General features: G+C 51.5%; 1 protein-coding gene across 2 annotated transcripts in view; it reads right to left on the bottom strand.

Moving 5' to 3' along the window:
• Positions 1-14,306, bottom strand: part of TRIM37 (tripartite motif containing 37) — a 253,245-nt gene extending 238,939 nt beyond the window's left edge. For both annotated transcript variants that reach the window (XM_075336298.1, XM_075336299.1), the window contains exon 1: positions 13,975-14,306. In XM_075336298.1, the coding sequence (XP_075192413.1) occupies positions 13,975-14,133 (159 nt within the window). In that variant the 5' untranslated portion in view covers positions 14,134-14,306. The remainder of the gene's footprint in view (positions 1-13,974) is intronic.
• Positions 14,307-17,931: the final 3,625 nt, after the last annotated feature.

Here is a 17,931-nt window from a genome sequence, read left to right as displayed (position 1 = left end):
AGTCGGACCTGATCTTGCATAACACTCTGGGCAGCAGTGCCAGAGGAGGAAAAACATAGGGCAGTCGAAACTGCGACCAATCCTGAACTAATGCGTCTGCCGCCAGAGCTCTGTGATCTTGAGACCGTGCCATGAATGCCGAGACCTTGTTGTTGTGCCGGGACGCCATTAGGTCGACGTCCGGCTTCCCCCAGCGGCAACAAATCTCTTGAAACACGTCCGGGTGAAGAGACCATTCCCCTGCGTCCATGCCCTGGCGACTGAGAAAGTCTGCTTCCCAGTTTTCTACGCCCGGGATGTGAACTGCCGAGATGGTGGATGCTGTGGCTTCCACCCACAGCAGAATCCGCCGAACTTCCTGGAAGGCTTGGCGACTGCGTGTGCCGCCTTGGTGGTTGATGTATGCCACCGCCGTGGCGTTGTCCGACTGAATTCGGATCTGCTTGCCTTCCAGCCACGGATGGAACGCCTTTAGGGCTAGATACACTGCCCTTATCTCCAGAACATTGATCTGAAGGGAGGACTCTGTCGGAGTCCAGGTTCCCTGAGCCCTGTGGTGGAGGAAGACCGCTCCCCACCCTGACAGACTCACGTCCGTCGTGACCACAGCCCAGGATGGGGGCAGAAACGATTTCCCCTTCGACAAGGAAGTGGGAAGAAGCCACCACTGAAGGGAGGCCTTGGCTGCCCGAGAAAGGGAGACGTTCCTGTCGAGGGACGTCGATTTCCTGTCCCATTTGCGGAGAATGTCCCATTGAAGTGGACGCAGATGAAACTGCGCAAATGGAACTGCCTCCATTGCTGCCACCATCTTCCCTAGGAAGTGCATGAGGCGTCTCAAGGGGTGCGACTGGGTTCGGAGGAGAGATTGCACCCCTGTCCGTAGTGAACGCTGTTTGTCCAGCGGGAGTTTCACTATCGCTGGGAGAGTATGAAACTCCATCCCGAGATATGTCAGCAATTGGGTCTGTGTCCGTTTTGACTTTGGGAAATTGATGATCCACCCGAACCTCTGGAGAGTCTCCAGAGCAATGTTCAGGCTGTGTTGGCATGCCACCCGAGAGGGGGCCTTGACAAGAAGATCGTCCAAGTAAGGGATCACTGAGTGTCCCTGAGAGTGTAGGACTGCTACCACTGTTGCCATGACCTTGGTGAAGACCCGTGGGGCTGTTGCCAGGCCGAAAGGCAGTGCCACGAACTGAAGGTGTTCGTCCCCGATGGCGAAACGCAGGAAGCGCTGATGCTCTGGTGCAATCGGCACGTGGAGATAAGCATCCCTGATGTCGATTGAGGCTAGGAAGTCTCCTTGGGACATCGAGGCGATGACGGAGCGGAGAGATTCCATCCGGAACCGCCTGGTTTTCACGTGTCTGTTGAGCAGTTTGAGGTCCAGAACGGGACGGAAAGATCCGTCCTTTTTTGGTACCACAAACAAGTTGGAGTAAAAACCGTGACCCCATTGCTGAAGGGGAACAGGGATAACCACTGCTTCTGCCTTCAGAGTGTTCACCGCCTGAAGAACAGCATCGGCTCGCTCGGGGGGCGGAGATGTTCTGAAGAAACGAATCGGAGAACGAGAACTGAACTCTATCCTGTAACCGTGAGACAGAATGTCTCTCACCCATCGGTCTTGGACATGTGGGAACCAGGCGTCGCAAAAGCGGGAGAGCCTGCCACCGACCGAGGATGCGGTTTAGGGAGTCCGCAAGTCATGAGGAGGCCGCTATGGGAGCGGTTCCTCCGGCGGTCTTTTTAGGACGTGACTTAGACCGCCATGAATCAGAGTTCCTCTGACCCTTTTGAGGCCTGTTGGACGAGGAGAATTGAGACCTGCCTGAGGGCTGAAAGGACCGAAACCTCGATTGTACCTTCCGTTGTTGAGGTCTGTTAGGTTTGGACTGGGGTAAGGACGAGTCCTTACCCTTGGATTGTTTAATGATTTCATCCAATTGCTCGCCAAACAGGCGGTCGCCAGAAAATGGCAAACCGGTTAAAAACTTTTTGGAGGCAGAGTCTGCCTTCCATTCACGTAGCCAAATGGCCCTGCGGACTGCCACTGAATTGGCGGATGCTACCGCCGTACGGCTCACAGAGTCCAGGACAGCATTCATGGCGTAGGACGCAAACGCCGACGCCTGAGAGGTTAAAGACACAACCTGCGGAGTAGAGGCACGTGTGACTGCATTAATCTCAGACTGACAAGCTGAGATAGCTTGGAGTGCCCATACGGCTGCAAATGCCGGAGCAAAGGACGCGCCGATAGCCTCATAGATGGATTTCATCAGGAGCTCTATCTGCCTGTCAGTGGCATCCTTGAGTGATGCACCATCTGCCACTGCAACTATGGATCTGGCCGCCAGTCTAGAGACTGGAGGATCCACCTTGGGACACTGAGCCCAACCCTTGACTACGTCAGGGGGGAAGGGATAACGTGTGTCATTAAGGCGCTTAGTAAAGCGCTTATCCGGAAAAGCCCGGTGTTTCTGGACTGCATCTTTGAAGTCGGAGTGATCAAGAAACGCACTCCGTGTACGTTTGGGAAACCTAAAATGAAATTTCTCCTGCTGAGAAGCTGACTCCTCACTCGGAGGGGCTGGAGGAGAAAGATCTAACACCTGATTGATGGACGCTATAAGGTCGTTTACTATGGCGTCCCCTTCAGGCGTATCAAGGTTGAGCGCGGCCTCAGGATCAGAGCCCTGATCTGCCACATCCGCTTCATCTTCCAGAGAGTCCTCATGCTGAGACCCTGAACAGTGTGATGAAGTCGAGGGAAGCTCCCAGCGAGCCCTCTTAGTCGGTCTGGGACTGTGGTCCGTGTCGGAGTCCTCCCCGTGGGACCTATGAGTCGACCCAGGAGCACTTTGCTGCTCCGACCGAGGGGGGCCTGGGGGCAATGAATCAACAGTGCCCGGGGCCTGTGTTACAGGTCTGGACTGCAAAGCTTCTAGTATCTTAGCAGACCATCTATCCATAGACTCAGAAAGTTTGTCAGCGAATACTGCAAACTCTGTCCCTGTCACCTGGACAGTGGGGGCCGGTGGTTCCACCTGGGCCGGGGGTCCCACCAGTGGCTGAGACTCCGGCTGAGTGAGTGTCACAGGGGCCGAGCATTGCACACAATGAGGGTAGGTGGAACCTGCAGGTAGCATTGCCGCACATGAGGTACAGGTTGCAAAGTAAGCCTGTGCCTTGGCACCCTTGCTTTTTGCGGACGACATGCTGTTGTCTCCTCTTAGAGCAATCAGTGAGGGTATATAGCCAAAAGCTAATAGTGCGGCCGTACAGAGTAAATGTATACAATATAAGCATATAAATATACACTTCGGCACCCAGGGGGGCCAGCACCTAGTAACAGGTGCGGCTTACCGACCGCCCTCAGCGGTTGTGTGACCACCAGATTCCCTGCCTGGGCCTCCCAGAGCTGTGGAGCTCGGCTTTGAAGTTCTCCAGCGTCAGACGTGCTGATAGGAATGGCTGCCAGCGTTCTGAGAGGAGGAGGGAGCCGTGGGCGTGCCTCAGAAAGTGCGGGAATCTGGTGACCCACGGTGCTCAGTGAGGGGGGAGGAGGATACAAAGTATGCTCAAGCCCTCAGCGCTGACGTCTAGTGCAGCGTCCCGCCCTTACCCCTGACTGGCAGGCCCGGGGGCGGGAGAATGCGGTACTAGGCCGCAAAAGCCGGGGACTAAAGTTATAAGCGCGGCCGGCAAACAAGCGCGGTCAGCGCGGTAGTCCCGGCGCACAAACACACCCAGCAGTGCTGCAGTGTCCATTACACAGGCGCTCTATGCGCCGTCCCCAAGGGGACACAGAGTACCTCATAGGAGCAGGGCCTGTCCCTGAAGATACCCGGTCTCCTGTCCAGCAGATTCCCCCAGGGGCTGCGGAGGGAGCACGGTCCCAGTGCCTGGTGACCGGTTAGGATCCCACTTCACCCAGAGCCCCTAAGGGATGGGGAAGGAAAACAGCATGTGGGCTCCAGCCTCTGTACCCGCAATGGGTACCTCAACCTTAACAGCACCGCCGACCAGAGTGGGGTGAGAAGGGAGCATGCCAGGGGCCCTGTTATGGGCCCACTTTTCTTCCATCCGATATAGTCAGCAGCTGCTGCTGACTAAAATGTGGAGCTTGCGTGGATGTGTGCCTCCTTCAACACAAAGCAATAAAACTGAGGAGCCCGTGATGCACGGGGGGGGTGTATAGGCAGAGGGGAGGGGTTTACACTTTTAAGTGTAATGCTTTGTGTGGCCTCCGGAGGCAGAAGCTATACACCCAATTGTCTGGGTCTCCCAATGGAGCGACAAAGAAATACATAATTTAAAAAGAGGCTCTCCAATGTTATGCATCCTTCAAAGAATCAAAATCTCACCTAGGGTCAGTTGCCAAGACTAATGTATGACCCCATGTAAGTATTGGGCAAATATCCTTTTCTAACGACACTGCTTACTACGGTATATGGCTGCATTGGTAACATAGCCCAGTGTGCAGCGGCGTATTTCCACATCCAGTTTCAGAGGTTTGGCTGCAGAGTAGATCTTAAGAAATCTATTTAATGAAAATGTAGCATCAGGTAATGAATCAAGTATTTATGTAAATGTATTATCATTTCCAATGTCAATCTAAGTTTAAAAAAAATAAAGTTGAAGTTGCAATTTTCACTCTGGGCAAGAGTCTCACAATAGATTCACCATTTCTGTTCTGTAGAGAGGAGTTCTCGGCAATTCTTATCATATGTAAGATCACTAATTAAGGCTATCATACTTTAAAGTAGGTCTTCTTAAACATTTTTTTACTTGGCCCTCACCAAACAAACCAAGAATGATGTTTGGCCTGCTCCCCCCCAATCTGTAGGCTCCAAGTAGTCATATCCCTAAAATGTTTTACTTTTGTTTCCAGGAATCAATAGCACTATCATAAGTACAAACCATTACACTCAATTATGTTGTAACATTAAAGGGAACCAGTCACCAGGATTTTCCTATGTAACCTGAAGCCAATGCTATACTGGCGCTATCAGGCTGATTCTCTACATAGCTGTAGTGGTCAGCTCGGATGTATAGGTTTTGAAATCCAAAAGAGTAAAGTTTGAAATCAGCAGCTTCTTGAGTGACAGCAGCTGAGGAGCAGATAATATCTGGGGGTATTCAGTTATCTCCTCCCCGTTAGAATTAGCATAAGTATTATACAATTGACCTAGCAGGACCTGTGGTGAGGTCATACCCATGTGACCAGAAGGGGCGGAGCCTCAGCCAACAAAGCTGATATCTGGAAACAACATTTTTCTGTTCGTGGAGGCCCCACCCCATCTGGTCACATGGGTATGACCTCACCACAGGTCCTGTTAGATCGATTGTATAATACTTATGCTAATTCTAATAGAGGGAGGGGATAACTATGAATACCCCCCTCCAATATATTCTGATTCTCAGCTGATGTCACTCAAGAAGCTGCTGTTTTATAAACTTTACTTTCCTGGATTTCAAAACCTAAAAACAGCCGAGCTGACCACTACAGGTATGTAGGGAATCAACCTGATTAGCACTGGCTTTAGCTGATATACAAAAATCCTGGTGATTGGTTCCCTTTAAATAATGCTTTAGCATTAGAAAGGATTGTGCAGTATATCATCCCTTCTAAGAAAACGGTCTTCTTCACCACACCTCAACAGCCAGTGGACACCCTAATGGTATGGCCAGCCTTAGGCCCCCTTCACACGTCTGTGGAAAAACGTTTGTGTTTTGCACGGCCGTGTAGAAGGTGCGTATGGCCCATCCGTGTGCCAAGATTTTGGAGCATTAATGTTCACTGTGTGCTATCCGTGATAGCACACAGAGAGCAGGAACTTTTACTCGCCTGTCCCCGGCGCTGCTGTCTCAGGAGCTGCTGATGCGTCCCGCAGTGCAGTGAATATTCATGAGCCTAATGAGTAGGCCTAGAAGCAAGTGACAACAGCACCAAACACAGCAGCGCTGGAGACAGGTGAGTAAAGAAAAACATTTTATTTCAAAGACACGTGTTTTCACAGGTATGTGTCACACTGATGTCACATGGATCACATCAGTGTGTGGTCTGTATGACATCAGTGCTGCCGGAGAAAAATGGACTCTGTGTGGAACACAAGGACACGCAGTGCTCAAACCGGTACATGGTCCTCGTGAAAACATCGGGTATGTCCGTGTCTCCAATACGTATGAAAACAGACGTCATATGTACCGGAATCACTGACGTGTGAAGGGGGCCTTACAACTTTGAGAAACACTGAGAGAACATAAAATTCACCTTTCATAATAAGAGATGGTCACAGCTCACTTCTTCCCCCTACCTGTACAAGGACAAGTTACAGAGCATCTTTCAAAAACCTTCCCATAAGTCAAGGAACATTTCTAGTTTTTCAGGTTACTATAGCCCATGTAGGCTGCGGTGAAGCAAATCACTAAATGCTGTTAACAGCAGCTCATGCAATAGGGTTGTACCCATAATCATGTGCAAAAAAATAGAAATAAAAAGCCACAACAAAAAAAAAAAAAAAAATAAGTATGATTAAAATATTATAAGTGATTAATTTCCTTTTAATTAGCACCACAGCCTTTTTGTACTGGCTGTCAGAAATGTGCTATTGTGACTACCAAATTACCAGAACACTGAGACACCCCATTATTGTATTGTCAGTTAGTGTCCTTTTAAAGGGAACACATCACGTGACTCATAGTACCCGGACCAAGGGCAGCAGAAACTGTAATCCAGGAGTAGGTAGCAGAAGACTAGTAATCCGGGGAGGTTCCCACTGCCTTCGGCCCACTCAGCTCTGCCATACTGGCCATGGTGGGCAGCATGAATCACAATACTGCATCTCACTGGATCCGTTAGATTGTGGCAGTACCTGCCATGTAGTTCAATGGGCGCCGGCTCCTGCTGTACCGGAAGTTAACGGATCCTGATAGAAAAGATCCTGTTTTCTGTACCGAGCATCCCCAGAAAGCAGCCTGGCATGGTCAGTACAGAAATCTCTCTCTCGGCCAGGATCGTGGAGGGGTGAGAGGGAGTAATAAACATGGAGTCACTAAGTGTGTCTGTGTATTTATTTCAAATAAAGTATTTTTTCTCTGTGTGATGTCTTTTGTTTAACCCATTATTGGAGACTCTTAATGGCCGGGGCAAACTTGCCCTGACATTAAGAATCTCGGGATTTATACCAGCTGGTAAAATAAAGCTGGTATTAACCCCTTATTACCCAGCGTGCCACCTGGCACCAGGGCAGCTGGAAGAGTTAGATAGAGCGCCAGAAGATGGCGCTTCTATGAAAGCGCCATTTTCTGGGGTGGCTGCGGGCTGAAATTCCAATCCCCAGCTGTCTAGTTCTACGTGGCTAGACACAAAAATTGGGCGAAGGCCACGTTTTGTTTTTTTTAATTATTTCATGAAATAATTAAAAAAAGGGCTTCCCTTTATTTTTGGTTCCCAGCCGGGTACAAATAGGCAGTTGGGGGCTGCCCGTACCTGCCTACTGTACCTGGCTAGCATACAAAAATATGGCGAAGCCCATGTCATTTTTTTTTTTACCCCTAATGTTAGGGTTGTGCGCTTGGGTATTTTTTTTTTAATACATTAAAAAAAAAAAAAAAAAAAAAAACAACATGGCCTTCGACCATTGAGCACCCAGGCATTTTACTGCTCACTCCTCCCTACTCCTGACCACATAGCCAGCAAAACAAGTAATCAGATCAGCTGACTCCAGTGTCGGCCGATTATTTGTTCTGTGCCCCCTGCATCCATCGCAGAGTGTGCGGGCTGTGAGATCACCTGAGTTTGGCCGGCACTGGAGTCCGCTGATCTGAACTCAGCTGACCTCACAGCCCGCACACTCTGCGATGGATGCAGCAGGACACAGAACAAGTAATCGGCCGACACTGGAGTCCTCAGATGATCTGAACTCCACTGAACTCCTGACCACACAGCCAGCACATGATCACACGTGATCGGCAGCAGGCAGTGACTGCTGTTAACCTGCATCCATCGCAGCGTGTGCGGGCTGTGAGATCAGGAGTCAGCCGACTCCAGTGCCGGCCGATAAATTCTGTGTCTCGCTGCAGAAGGATCCAGTAAAATAACAATTGCGGCTGCATGCGTTGCATATTCAATCCACAGGATCCGGTCATATCCAGTTTGCGTTTTCTTGTCGCCAGACAAAAAAAAAAATGCTGATGTGAAAGCACCCTTATAGGCTCCCTTTAGAAACTGATCTGCCCCAAGTGTCATGGGATTGCTCCAAACAGAAACCATGATGCTGAGCAACACCTTCCCTGAACAAAGAAATGTCTTGATTGGTTTCCGGATCTATGGTGACATGGAAATACAAGAATGTTAAGAACTTAAAATTGCCACCTGAGGATAGAGGGAATATATTCTAATTAACGTAGTGACTACTGTGCAGTCACCCCGAATATATGCATCACATCATAGTTATTACTGTGTCCGAGCCCATCATGAGCAGACAGACCGGTACATAATAGGCAGTTCTGGATCAGACAATGGTGGCTAACTTCGTGTAGGTCACAAAGCTGCTGGCCAATCTGTGGAGGCGTTTCCATTCCAGTATTCGATTACAGCTGGAAACCCAAAAGTAATGCAAAATACTGCACAAAAGTCACAGTGATGACTGCAATGCTATGGACACCTCCACAGCCATTATTATTGCTCCAATGTATCCAAACTAAAGGCGGCTTTACTTGCTACGATATCGTTAATGTTTTATCGTCGGGGTCACGTTGTTAGTGACGCACATCCGGCGTCATTAACAATATCGCAGCGTGTGACACTTACCTGCGACCTCAAAAATGGTGAAAATCGTTCACCATGGAGAGGTCGTCCCAAACTCAAAAATCGGTAAGGGTTGTCCGTTGTGGTTCGTCGCTCATGCGGCAGCACACATCGCTGTATGTGACACCGCAGGAGCGAGGAACGTCTCCTTACCTGCCGCCGGCCGCAATGCGGAAGGAAGAGGTGGGCGGGATGTTTACATCACGCTCAGCTCTGCCCCTCCGCTTTGATTGGCCGACCGCTTAATAACGTCGCGGTGACGTCGCTGTGATGCCGAACGTCCCTCCCCCTTGAGGGAGGGATTGTTCGGCAGTCACAGCGCCGACGCCGACCAGGTAAGTGCGTGTGACGCTGCCGTAGCGATAATGTTCGCTACGGCAGCGATCACACGATTTCGCTTGCACGACGGGGGCAGGTGCCATCACGCTCGATATCGCTAGCAATATCGTCCGCGTGTAAAGCCGCCTTTTGTCTTAAACCCTATGGTCTACAGCTCCTATGCAGGTCAATGTGTCTCCATGGTTACCATACAAGAGTCCAACACAATATAGTCTGAAGCTACATATCTGATTTATAACCAATTCCCCTCATCTCTACCTGCTGTACAGAAGTGGAAGATCAGAAAGCACAGTTTGGTTGTAGTCTGAAGCCATGGAGGCACATACAGTGCCTTGAAGAAAGTATTCACACCTTGTGAACATTACACCCACAAATCTTAGATGGATTTTATTGGAATTTAGGTGACATACCAAAACAAAGTAGCAATTATTTATGAAGTGTAAAAAAATGATACATGGTTTTCGAAATATAGATCTGAAAATTGTGACATGGATTTGTATTCAGCCCCCAGAGTGAATACTTTGAAGGAGCACCTTTTGCTGAAATTACTGCTGCAAGTCTTTTGGGTCTGTCTCTATCAGCTGTGTACATCTAGAGGCTGACAAGTTTTGCCTATTCTTCTTTGTAAAATATCTCTAGCTCAGTGAGATTGGCTGGAGATCGTCTGGACAGCAATTCTCTTGCCACAGATTCTAAATGGATTTAAGTCTGGACTGTGACTAGGCTATTCACACACATGAATATGCTTTGATCTAAACCATCCATTGTAGCTCTGGCAGTATGTTTAGGGTCATTGTCCTGGTGGAAGATGAACCTACACCTCAGTCTCAAGTCTTTTGCAGCCTCTAACAGGTTTCCCTACAGGATTGAGCCCCATCTACCTTCCCATCAAATTTTACCAGCTTCCCTCTCCCTGCTGATGAAAAGCATCCTCACAGCATGATGCTGCCACCACGTTAGACAGTGGGGATGGTGTTTTCAGGGTGACGTGCAATTTTAGTTATCTGCCACATATAGAGTTTTCATTTGGCCCAAAAAGTTATACCCTGGCGTCATCTGACCAGAGCACTTTCTTCCAAGTTAAATGTATCCTTTATATTGCTGTCAGGTGAAATAATGTTTTGATCTGGCCGATGACCATTGTTCTCAGCAGCACATAGTCTGGTGTAAGCAAAAGTCAAGCTGACAAGAACAATGGCCATCTATTCGTAATGAACAATAAAAATAGAGTCGGCCTGCGCGTACAGGGTACTAAAAAACAGACCAACATGTTGGCGGTCATTTAGCGCAGTGAAAATGAACTTCATTGCCTCATGCCATGCGTCGGATGATTGGCAGCCTATCTACACTGCACGATCATCATGAAACGAGCTGCTCTAGGACTCAGGATAACCTCGCCGTATAATGCACCTTCAGAGCAGGCAGTATTACTAGGTGCCGCATTATCACAGTGGATCATGCTGGATGAGAAATGTGGCTCATTTACACTATTACTTGGCTTATTTTATTCCTGATATTTGAGCCAAAACATTGGATGATGTAGAATGATGCAGAGACAGTGTCTGAGACAAAGAAATACAGCGCAATTCACGAAAGATCCTTTTTGAGCAAAATACATAAGACCTTAGCGATACTTTTTACCACAACATTGACAGCTGCTACAATAGGAAAAGAAGAAAAAGTTGCTGTGGCCAAGAATTAAAAAATGCATCAAATTAACAATGTGTACAACACACAAAAATAGTACATGCACCAAAAAAAAAAAAAAAAAAAAAAAAAAAATGAAGAAAGAGAAATAAAAGGGGGGTGGAAACTTCATGTGTCCCAGGCGAGGTGCACACTACTCAGTCTGGAGTTTTCCAGATGTACACTGTGACATTGTCATGAGTGACCACTGGCCAGACACAGGCGGTGAATGTGTGCTCTCTTATGTTTAACTGTACAGGAAAGTCTGCACTGCACAGAGGGCTACTGCACTGCAACAGGCACCAAGCAGTTTCCGGCTCTTTGCACTGGGTCCCTGTGGTGGCCAAACACTATGGCACCCATCCTGAGTGTGCGCTGAGCGTATGTGCCGGACGGGGAGCACAGACACTGTGGACTGAGCCCAAGTCCTCCAAACCTCTGTGAGAGCTGCTATAAGGCCGGTCACTGCAGTAACTCACTGCCCTCATGTCTATACCCACCAACTGTGGCAGCTTTGTATAGACATCAATAGTCATAAACCCCACAGAAACAAACATGGTATGAACATGCAGATGGCAGTCTGCACACGCAGCACTATCTCAGAGGCAGATCCGATCACTTACAGTGGTTTCCACTGCCCTGGCACCCGGCGCACCCCGGTGAGGCCTGAACGCAGCCAAGGCATCCAGGGAGGCCACTACATCGCCCCGTCGCCAGGCGCACTCCGGGGAGGCCAGTAGATCACCCCGTCGCCAGGCGCCCCCCGGGGAGGGCAGTAGATCACCCCGTCGCCAGGCGCCCCCCGGGGAGGGCAGTAGATCACCCCGTCGCCAGGCGCCCCCCGGGGAGGGCAGTAGATCACCCCGTCGCCAGGCGCCCCCCGGGGAGGGCAGTAGATCACCCCGTCGCCAGGCGCCCCCCGGGGAGGGCAGTAGATCACCCCGTCGCCAGGCGCCCCCCGGGGACGGCAGTACGTCGCCCCCCCGGGGACGGCAGTACGGGGGCAGTACGTCGCCCCCCCGGGGACGGCAGTACGTCGCCCCCCCGGGGACGGCAGTACGTCGCCCCCCCGGGGACGGCAGTACGTCGCCCCCCCGGGGACGGCAGTACGTCGCCCCCCCGGGGACGGCAGTACGTCGCCCCGTCGCCGGCAGTACGTCGCCCCCCCGGGGACGGCAGTACGTCGGCCCCGTCGCCCCCCGGGGACGGCAGTACGTCGCCCCGTCGCCAGGCGCACCCCGGGGACGGCAGTACGTCGCCCCGTCGCCAGGCGCACCCCGGGGACGGCAGTACGTCGCCCCGTCGCACCCCAGGGAGGGCAGTAGATCGCCATGGTAATCAGCAGCACGGTACAGGGAGGGCAGTAGATCGCCATGGTAATCAGCAGCACGGTACAGGGAGGGCAGTAGATCGCCATGGTAAGCAGCAGCACGGTACAGGGAGGGCAGTAGATCGCCATGGTAAGCAGCAGCACAGGGAGGGCAGTAGATCGCCATGGTAAGCAGCAGCACGGTACAGGGAGGGCAGTAGATCGCCATGGTAAGCAGCAGCACAGTACAGGGAGGGCAGTAGATCGCCATGGTAAGCAGCAGCACAGGGAGGGCAGTAGATCGCCATGGTAATCAGCAGCACAGTACAGGGAGGGCAGTAGATCGCCATGGTAAGCAGCAGCACAGGGAGGGCAGTAGATCGCCATGGTAAGCAGCAGCACGGTACAGGGAGGGCAGTAGATCGCCATGGTAAGCAGCAGCACGGTACAGGGAGGGCAGTAGATCGCCATGGTAAGCAGCAGCACGGTACAGGGAGGGCAGTAGATCGCCATGGTAAGCAGCAGCACGGTACAGGGAGGGCAGTAGATCGCCATGGTAAGCAGCAGCACGGTACAGGGAGGGCAGTAGATCGCCATGGTAAGCAGCAGAACAGGGAGGGCAGTAGATCGCCATGGTAAGCAGCAGCACAGGGAGGGCAGTAGATCGCCATGGTAAGCAGCAGCACAGGGAGGGCAGTAGATCGCCATGGTAAGCAGCAGCACGGTACAGGGAGGGCAGTAGATCGCCATGGTAAGCAGCAGCACGGTACAGGGAGGGCAGTAGATCGCCATGGTAAGCAGCAGCACGGTACAGGGAGGGCAGTAGATCGCCATGGTAAGCAGCAGAACAGGGAGGGCAGTAGATCGCCATGGTAAGCAGCAGCACAGGGAGGGCAGTAGATCGCCATGGTAAGCAGCAGCACAGGGAGGGCAGTAGATCGCCATGGTAAGCAGCAGCACAGGGAGGGCAGTAGATCGCCATGGTAAGCAGCAGCACAGGGAGGGCAGTAGATCGCCATGGTAAGCAGCAGCACAGGGAGGGCAGTAGATCGCCATGGTAAGCAGCAGCACAGGGAGGGCAGTAGATCGCCATGGTAAGCAGCAGCACAGGGAGGGCAGTAGATCGCCATGGTAAGCAGCAGCACAGGGAGGGCAGTAGATCGCCATGGTAAGCAGCAGCACAGGGAGGGCAGTAGATCGCCATGGTAAGCAGCAGCACAGGGAGGGCAGTAGATCGCCATGGTAAGCAGCAGCACAGGGAGGGCAGTAGATCGCCATGGTAAGCAGCAGCACAGGGAGGGCAGTAGATCGCCATGGTAAGCAGCAGCACAGGGAGGGCAGTAGATCGCCATGGTAAGCAGCAGCACAGGGAGGGCAGTAGATCGCCATGGTAAGCAGCAGCACAGGGAGGGCAGTAGATCGCCATGGTAAGCAGCAGCACAGGGAGGGCAGTAGATCGCCATGGTAAGCAGCAGCACAGGGAGGGCAGTAGATCGCCATGGTAAGCAGCAGCACAGGCAGGGCAGTAGATCGCCATGGTAAGCAGCAGCACAGGGAGGGCAGTAGATCGCCATGGTAAGCAGCAGCACAGGGAGGGCAGTAGATCGCCATGGTAAGCAGCAGCACAGGCAGGGCAGTAGATCGCCATAGTAAGCAGCAGCACAGGGAGGGCAGTAGATCGCCATGGTAAGCAGCAGCACAGGCAGGGCAGTAGATCGCCATAGTAAGCAGCAGCACGGTACAGGGGGGCGCCATCAGCCCTGTCCCAGTCCTGCAGCATCATCTGGACAGACAGCTGTCACATCCCGCCCCTTCCCCTCACCTCCACGCTCTGCTCGTCCATCTCCTCCAGTTTGGGCTCCTTGATCTTGCAGTACTGGAGAGATTTCTTCCTAGACCTGAAGTAGGTCAGGTACTTGATGGTGCTGCACAGACAGGTGAGGAAATTATCAGTAAAACGCCCCCTTTCAGCTGCAGACATGCAGCAGCCGGGGAAGGGGAGAGTCGGGGCTGGTGGAGATACGTGCTCGCCTCTTGCTGCTGAGTGTGCGGGGAACGGAGGCAGGAAAATAACAGCACGAACGCTCCGCTCCTTCAGATCCCGGCCGCCATATTGAACCGCGGCTCGTTACTGAGAGACGAGCGACGCCAAGGCCGAGCGAACAGGCAGAGGGCGGGGTCAGTGACGTCAGCGCGCCGGCGCCCGAGCTTGTCTGAGCGGTGTTAGGATTGCTGCACTGTGGGAGGCGGCCGTCATGGGAGGCAGCCATAGGTCAGCTTTTACCTCTCCATGGAAGTCTATGGAGCTCTGAGCAGTGGACGTCTAACGCATATGGACCTGCTGATGGAAAGCCCCTCAAAGTGCATTTTTCCTACAGTACATAAATCCCACAGTAATGTGGCAGTTGTGCAGGGTGTACCATTCTATCCTGCCATTTGTGGAGCTTCCTCCATGGCTGGTGTCATGGCTGCACCCGTCACATCTGTATTGTCCTGTCCCATGTAACCGCTGTGGTCAGATGTCTCCTGACAGGTGATGGTTTAGAGTAGGGCGACAAGTGCTGTGACTGCCATGCATTAGTCACCAGGAGAATTTATGCCAGCACGCCACAAGGGCAGAAGAGGACCCAATCAGTAGAGATTCGCGGACCCATTGAAGTTCGGTTCGGCGGGTTCAGCCAGACTTTAGATAAAGTGCGGATCGGGACCTGAACCCCATTGGAAGTCACTTATTGGGCAGTTCGGGTCTCCACCCACATGTAGCCAGCCATAAACAGATCACTTACAGGGTGTGTGGGATGTGGGGTGCAGGCTGTGTGGGTGTACTGTGTGTTAGATAAGGCTGCTTTCACACCTCCGGTTTCTGCAATGCGGCACAATCCGGCACTTTGCAGGAAAATCGCAACCGTTTTTTTTTGCTGCCGGTTGCGTTTTTTCTGCATAGACTTTAATTAGTGCCGCATTGTGCCGCATGGCCTTGCGTTCCATCCGGTTTTTGCCGCATGCGGCAGATTTAGCCGATGCGGCGGCCGGATGGAACGTTGCCTGGCACGGTTTTTCGTTCGGCAAAAAAAAACGCATCGCGCCGCATTCGGCCGATGTGGCGCATTTTTCAATGCATGCCTATGGCGGCCAGATGCGGCACGATGCGGCAATAACCGCATCCGGCCGCCGCATGCGGTTTTTGCCACTGCGCATGCTCAATAGCATGCCGCAAGCGGCAAAAACCGGACTGGCCTCTAAGGAAAAACGTATGCAAAGGATGCGGTGTTTTCACCACATCCGTTGCATAGCTTGCACAGCCGGATTGAGCCGCAGAGCTCAAGCCGGATGTGTGAAAGCAGCCTAAGAGGGTGCAGGGTGTATGGGATGGGGGGTGCAAGCTGTGTGGGTGTGCAGGGTGTATGGGATGGGGGGTGCAAGCTGTGTAGGGTAGGGAGATGCAGGGTATGTGGGAAAGGGGGTGCAACGTAAGATAGGTGGGTGCAGGGTGTGTGAGTTGTGTGGTTGTAGGGTGTGTGAGAGAGTGAAGATGAGGGAGGTGTAAGTGCTCCACTGTGGAGCTGAACATATGAGGAAGTTTCACTGTAGTGTGTGGGAGCAGGAATAGGGGTGTTCACTCAGTATACAAAGTAATGGCACTTTATGGTGGCTATAGGGTATGAAAATGGGCACAGTATAGGGAGGGGGCAGTGTGGGGAGGGGCACAGAAGATGTGGACAGTGTGGAGGCCATTGTTCATATTGCAGGTACATTGGTAGTTTGGACAGCGTACAGACCATGGTTCATAAGGTGGGCTGGTTTGACGGATATATTTCATAAGGAAGACAGTGTGGCGGACATAATTCATGGGGGTAGGGTGGTGTAGAGGTTATACTATATGAGTGGGACAGTGTGTATGCCATGTATCATAAGAGAGACAGTGTGTCAGTCACTTTTTGGGCAGGGAAAATAGTGGGGCAAATATTTATTCCAGTGCACAGTGTAAGGCTTATTTTATGCACAGCATATGTGGATATTGTATATTTAAGTGTAGTTATAATGACACTGGTATTTTTAAGGACACCGTGTCAGGATGTGCTGTAGAAAACAAGAGAAGAGGTAAGACTGCAGAGGCGAGCTGTGGATGTCCAAAGTCATCATGGCATCTGGACCAGATGAAGAAAAATCAGATGAGACAATTTCAATCAGAACAGAAGTCAACCAATAAGGTACCTGGAGCTAAGGGTGCATATTATACTGGACAATTGCTGCAATTAATTGACCGTTGAACAGTTGGTTACATGAAGCGGATCGGCAGTCGTTTAACGCCATGACCTAGGATGTACCTATATTTCTTAGGCTAGCGCCACACATCCGTGCCGCCGGCACGTGTTTGTCATTTTTTACACGTACCGGCGGCACGGAGACACATACTGCAATGCTACCCTATGGTAGCAGGAACACACACGTAAAACCACACGGAACGTGTGTCCGTGTGCGTTTGTACGTGTGTGCGTTTTTCAAAGCGCTGACATGTCTGTTTTTTCTCCGGCAGCACGGGTGTCACACGGCCCGCACCCGTACTACACGGGTGTAGTGTGGATGCGGTCCCGTGTGACACGCGCCGGAGAAAACACACGTGTCAGTGAAAAAAAAAAAAAACATTAACTCACCTTCTCCATCCCTCCTGTCTCTGCCGCTGCTGCCACTTGCTGCCGACTGCCGCTCATTAATCTCATAGAATATTCACTTCACTGCCTGGCAGCAGCAGCAGCGGGGAGACGGGAGGGCTGGAGCCCGAGGATCAGCACCACGGACAGCAGCGCGGACAGCAGGAAGGACCAGGTGAGTATGATAATTACCGGTTCTACGTGTGCTATCGCGGATAGCACACGTAGAACACACGTGGCCCGCACGTACCAGAGACACGTACTTACCTGCACGCAACACGCAGGGGAAATACGTGTCTCTCGGCACGTGCGTGAATTTCACGTGAGTGTGGCAGAAGCCTTAGGTAGTATCTATCAAGTTAATGTGGGCTCGCACACCGAACCTGCATTATTCCCCACACATGTCTGCTGATCTGATCAGCAGACATGTGCAGCTAACAGGCGCAGGTGACTCTCTGATCCACCCACAACTGTCAACTAGTTAGATCAAGCTGTAACGCGCTCCGACGAGGAAGGTGCCGTTCGGCTGCAGTCCCATTATACAATCACAGGGCGCCAATAGGTTGTCAAGACAGCGTGGGATCAACTGATGACCCCTGTTGTTGTCATGACTCACTTCCTGTGAATGCCAGCAGAGCATCGGCACTCACAAGAGATCAGCATTTCTGCTGATGAGAGCGATGCTTCCGCATTGCTCTGAACAGCAGAAGCCATTGGAAAGTGCAGGCTTCAAGTCCCCTAAAGGGACTAGTGAAATCAATTAAAAAAAAAAGTTTTCAAAAATAAAAGTTCAAATCACTTAATTGAAAATAAAACAACAAATAAACCCATATTTGGTATCACTGAGTTTAGAAATGCCCGATCTATCAAAATATAAAATTAATTCTTCTGATCGGTACACAGCATAGTGAGAAATAAAATCTAAACTCCAGATTGTATTAAAATGCAAACATTAAGGGGTACTTTGCACGCTGCGACATCGCTAGCCGATGCTTGCGATGCCGAGCGCGATAGTACCCGCTTCCGTCGCACATGCAATATCTTGTGATAGCTGCCGTAGCGAACATTATCGCTACGGCAGCTTCACACGCACTTGCCTGCCCTGCGACGTCGCTCTGGCCGGCGAC

This window comes from Anomaloglossus baeobatrachus, chromosome 2, assembly GCF_048569485.1.
Source record: "Anomaloglossus baeobatrachus isolate aAnoBae1 chromosome 2, aAnoBae1.hap1, whole genome shotgun sequence".
Taxonomy (NCBI): Eukaryota; Metazoa; Chordata; class Amphibia; order Anura; family Aromobatidae; genus Anomaloglossus; species Anomaloglossus baeobatrachus.
The sequence above is the reverse complement of the archived record's forward strand: the minus strand, read 5'-3'. Positions and strand labels throughout refer to the sequence as shown.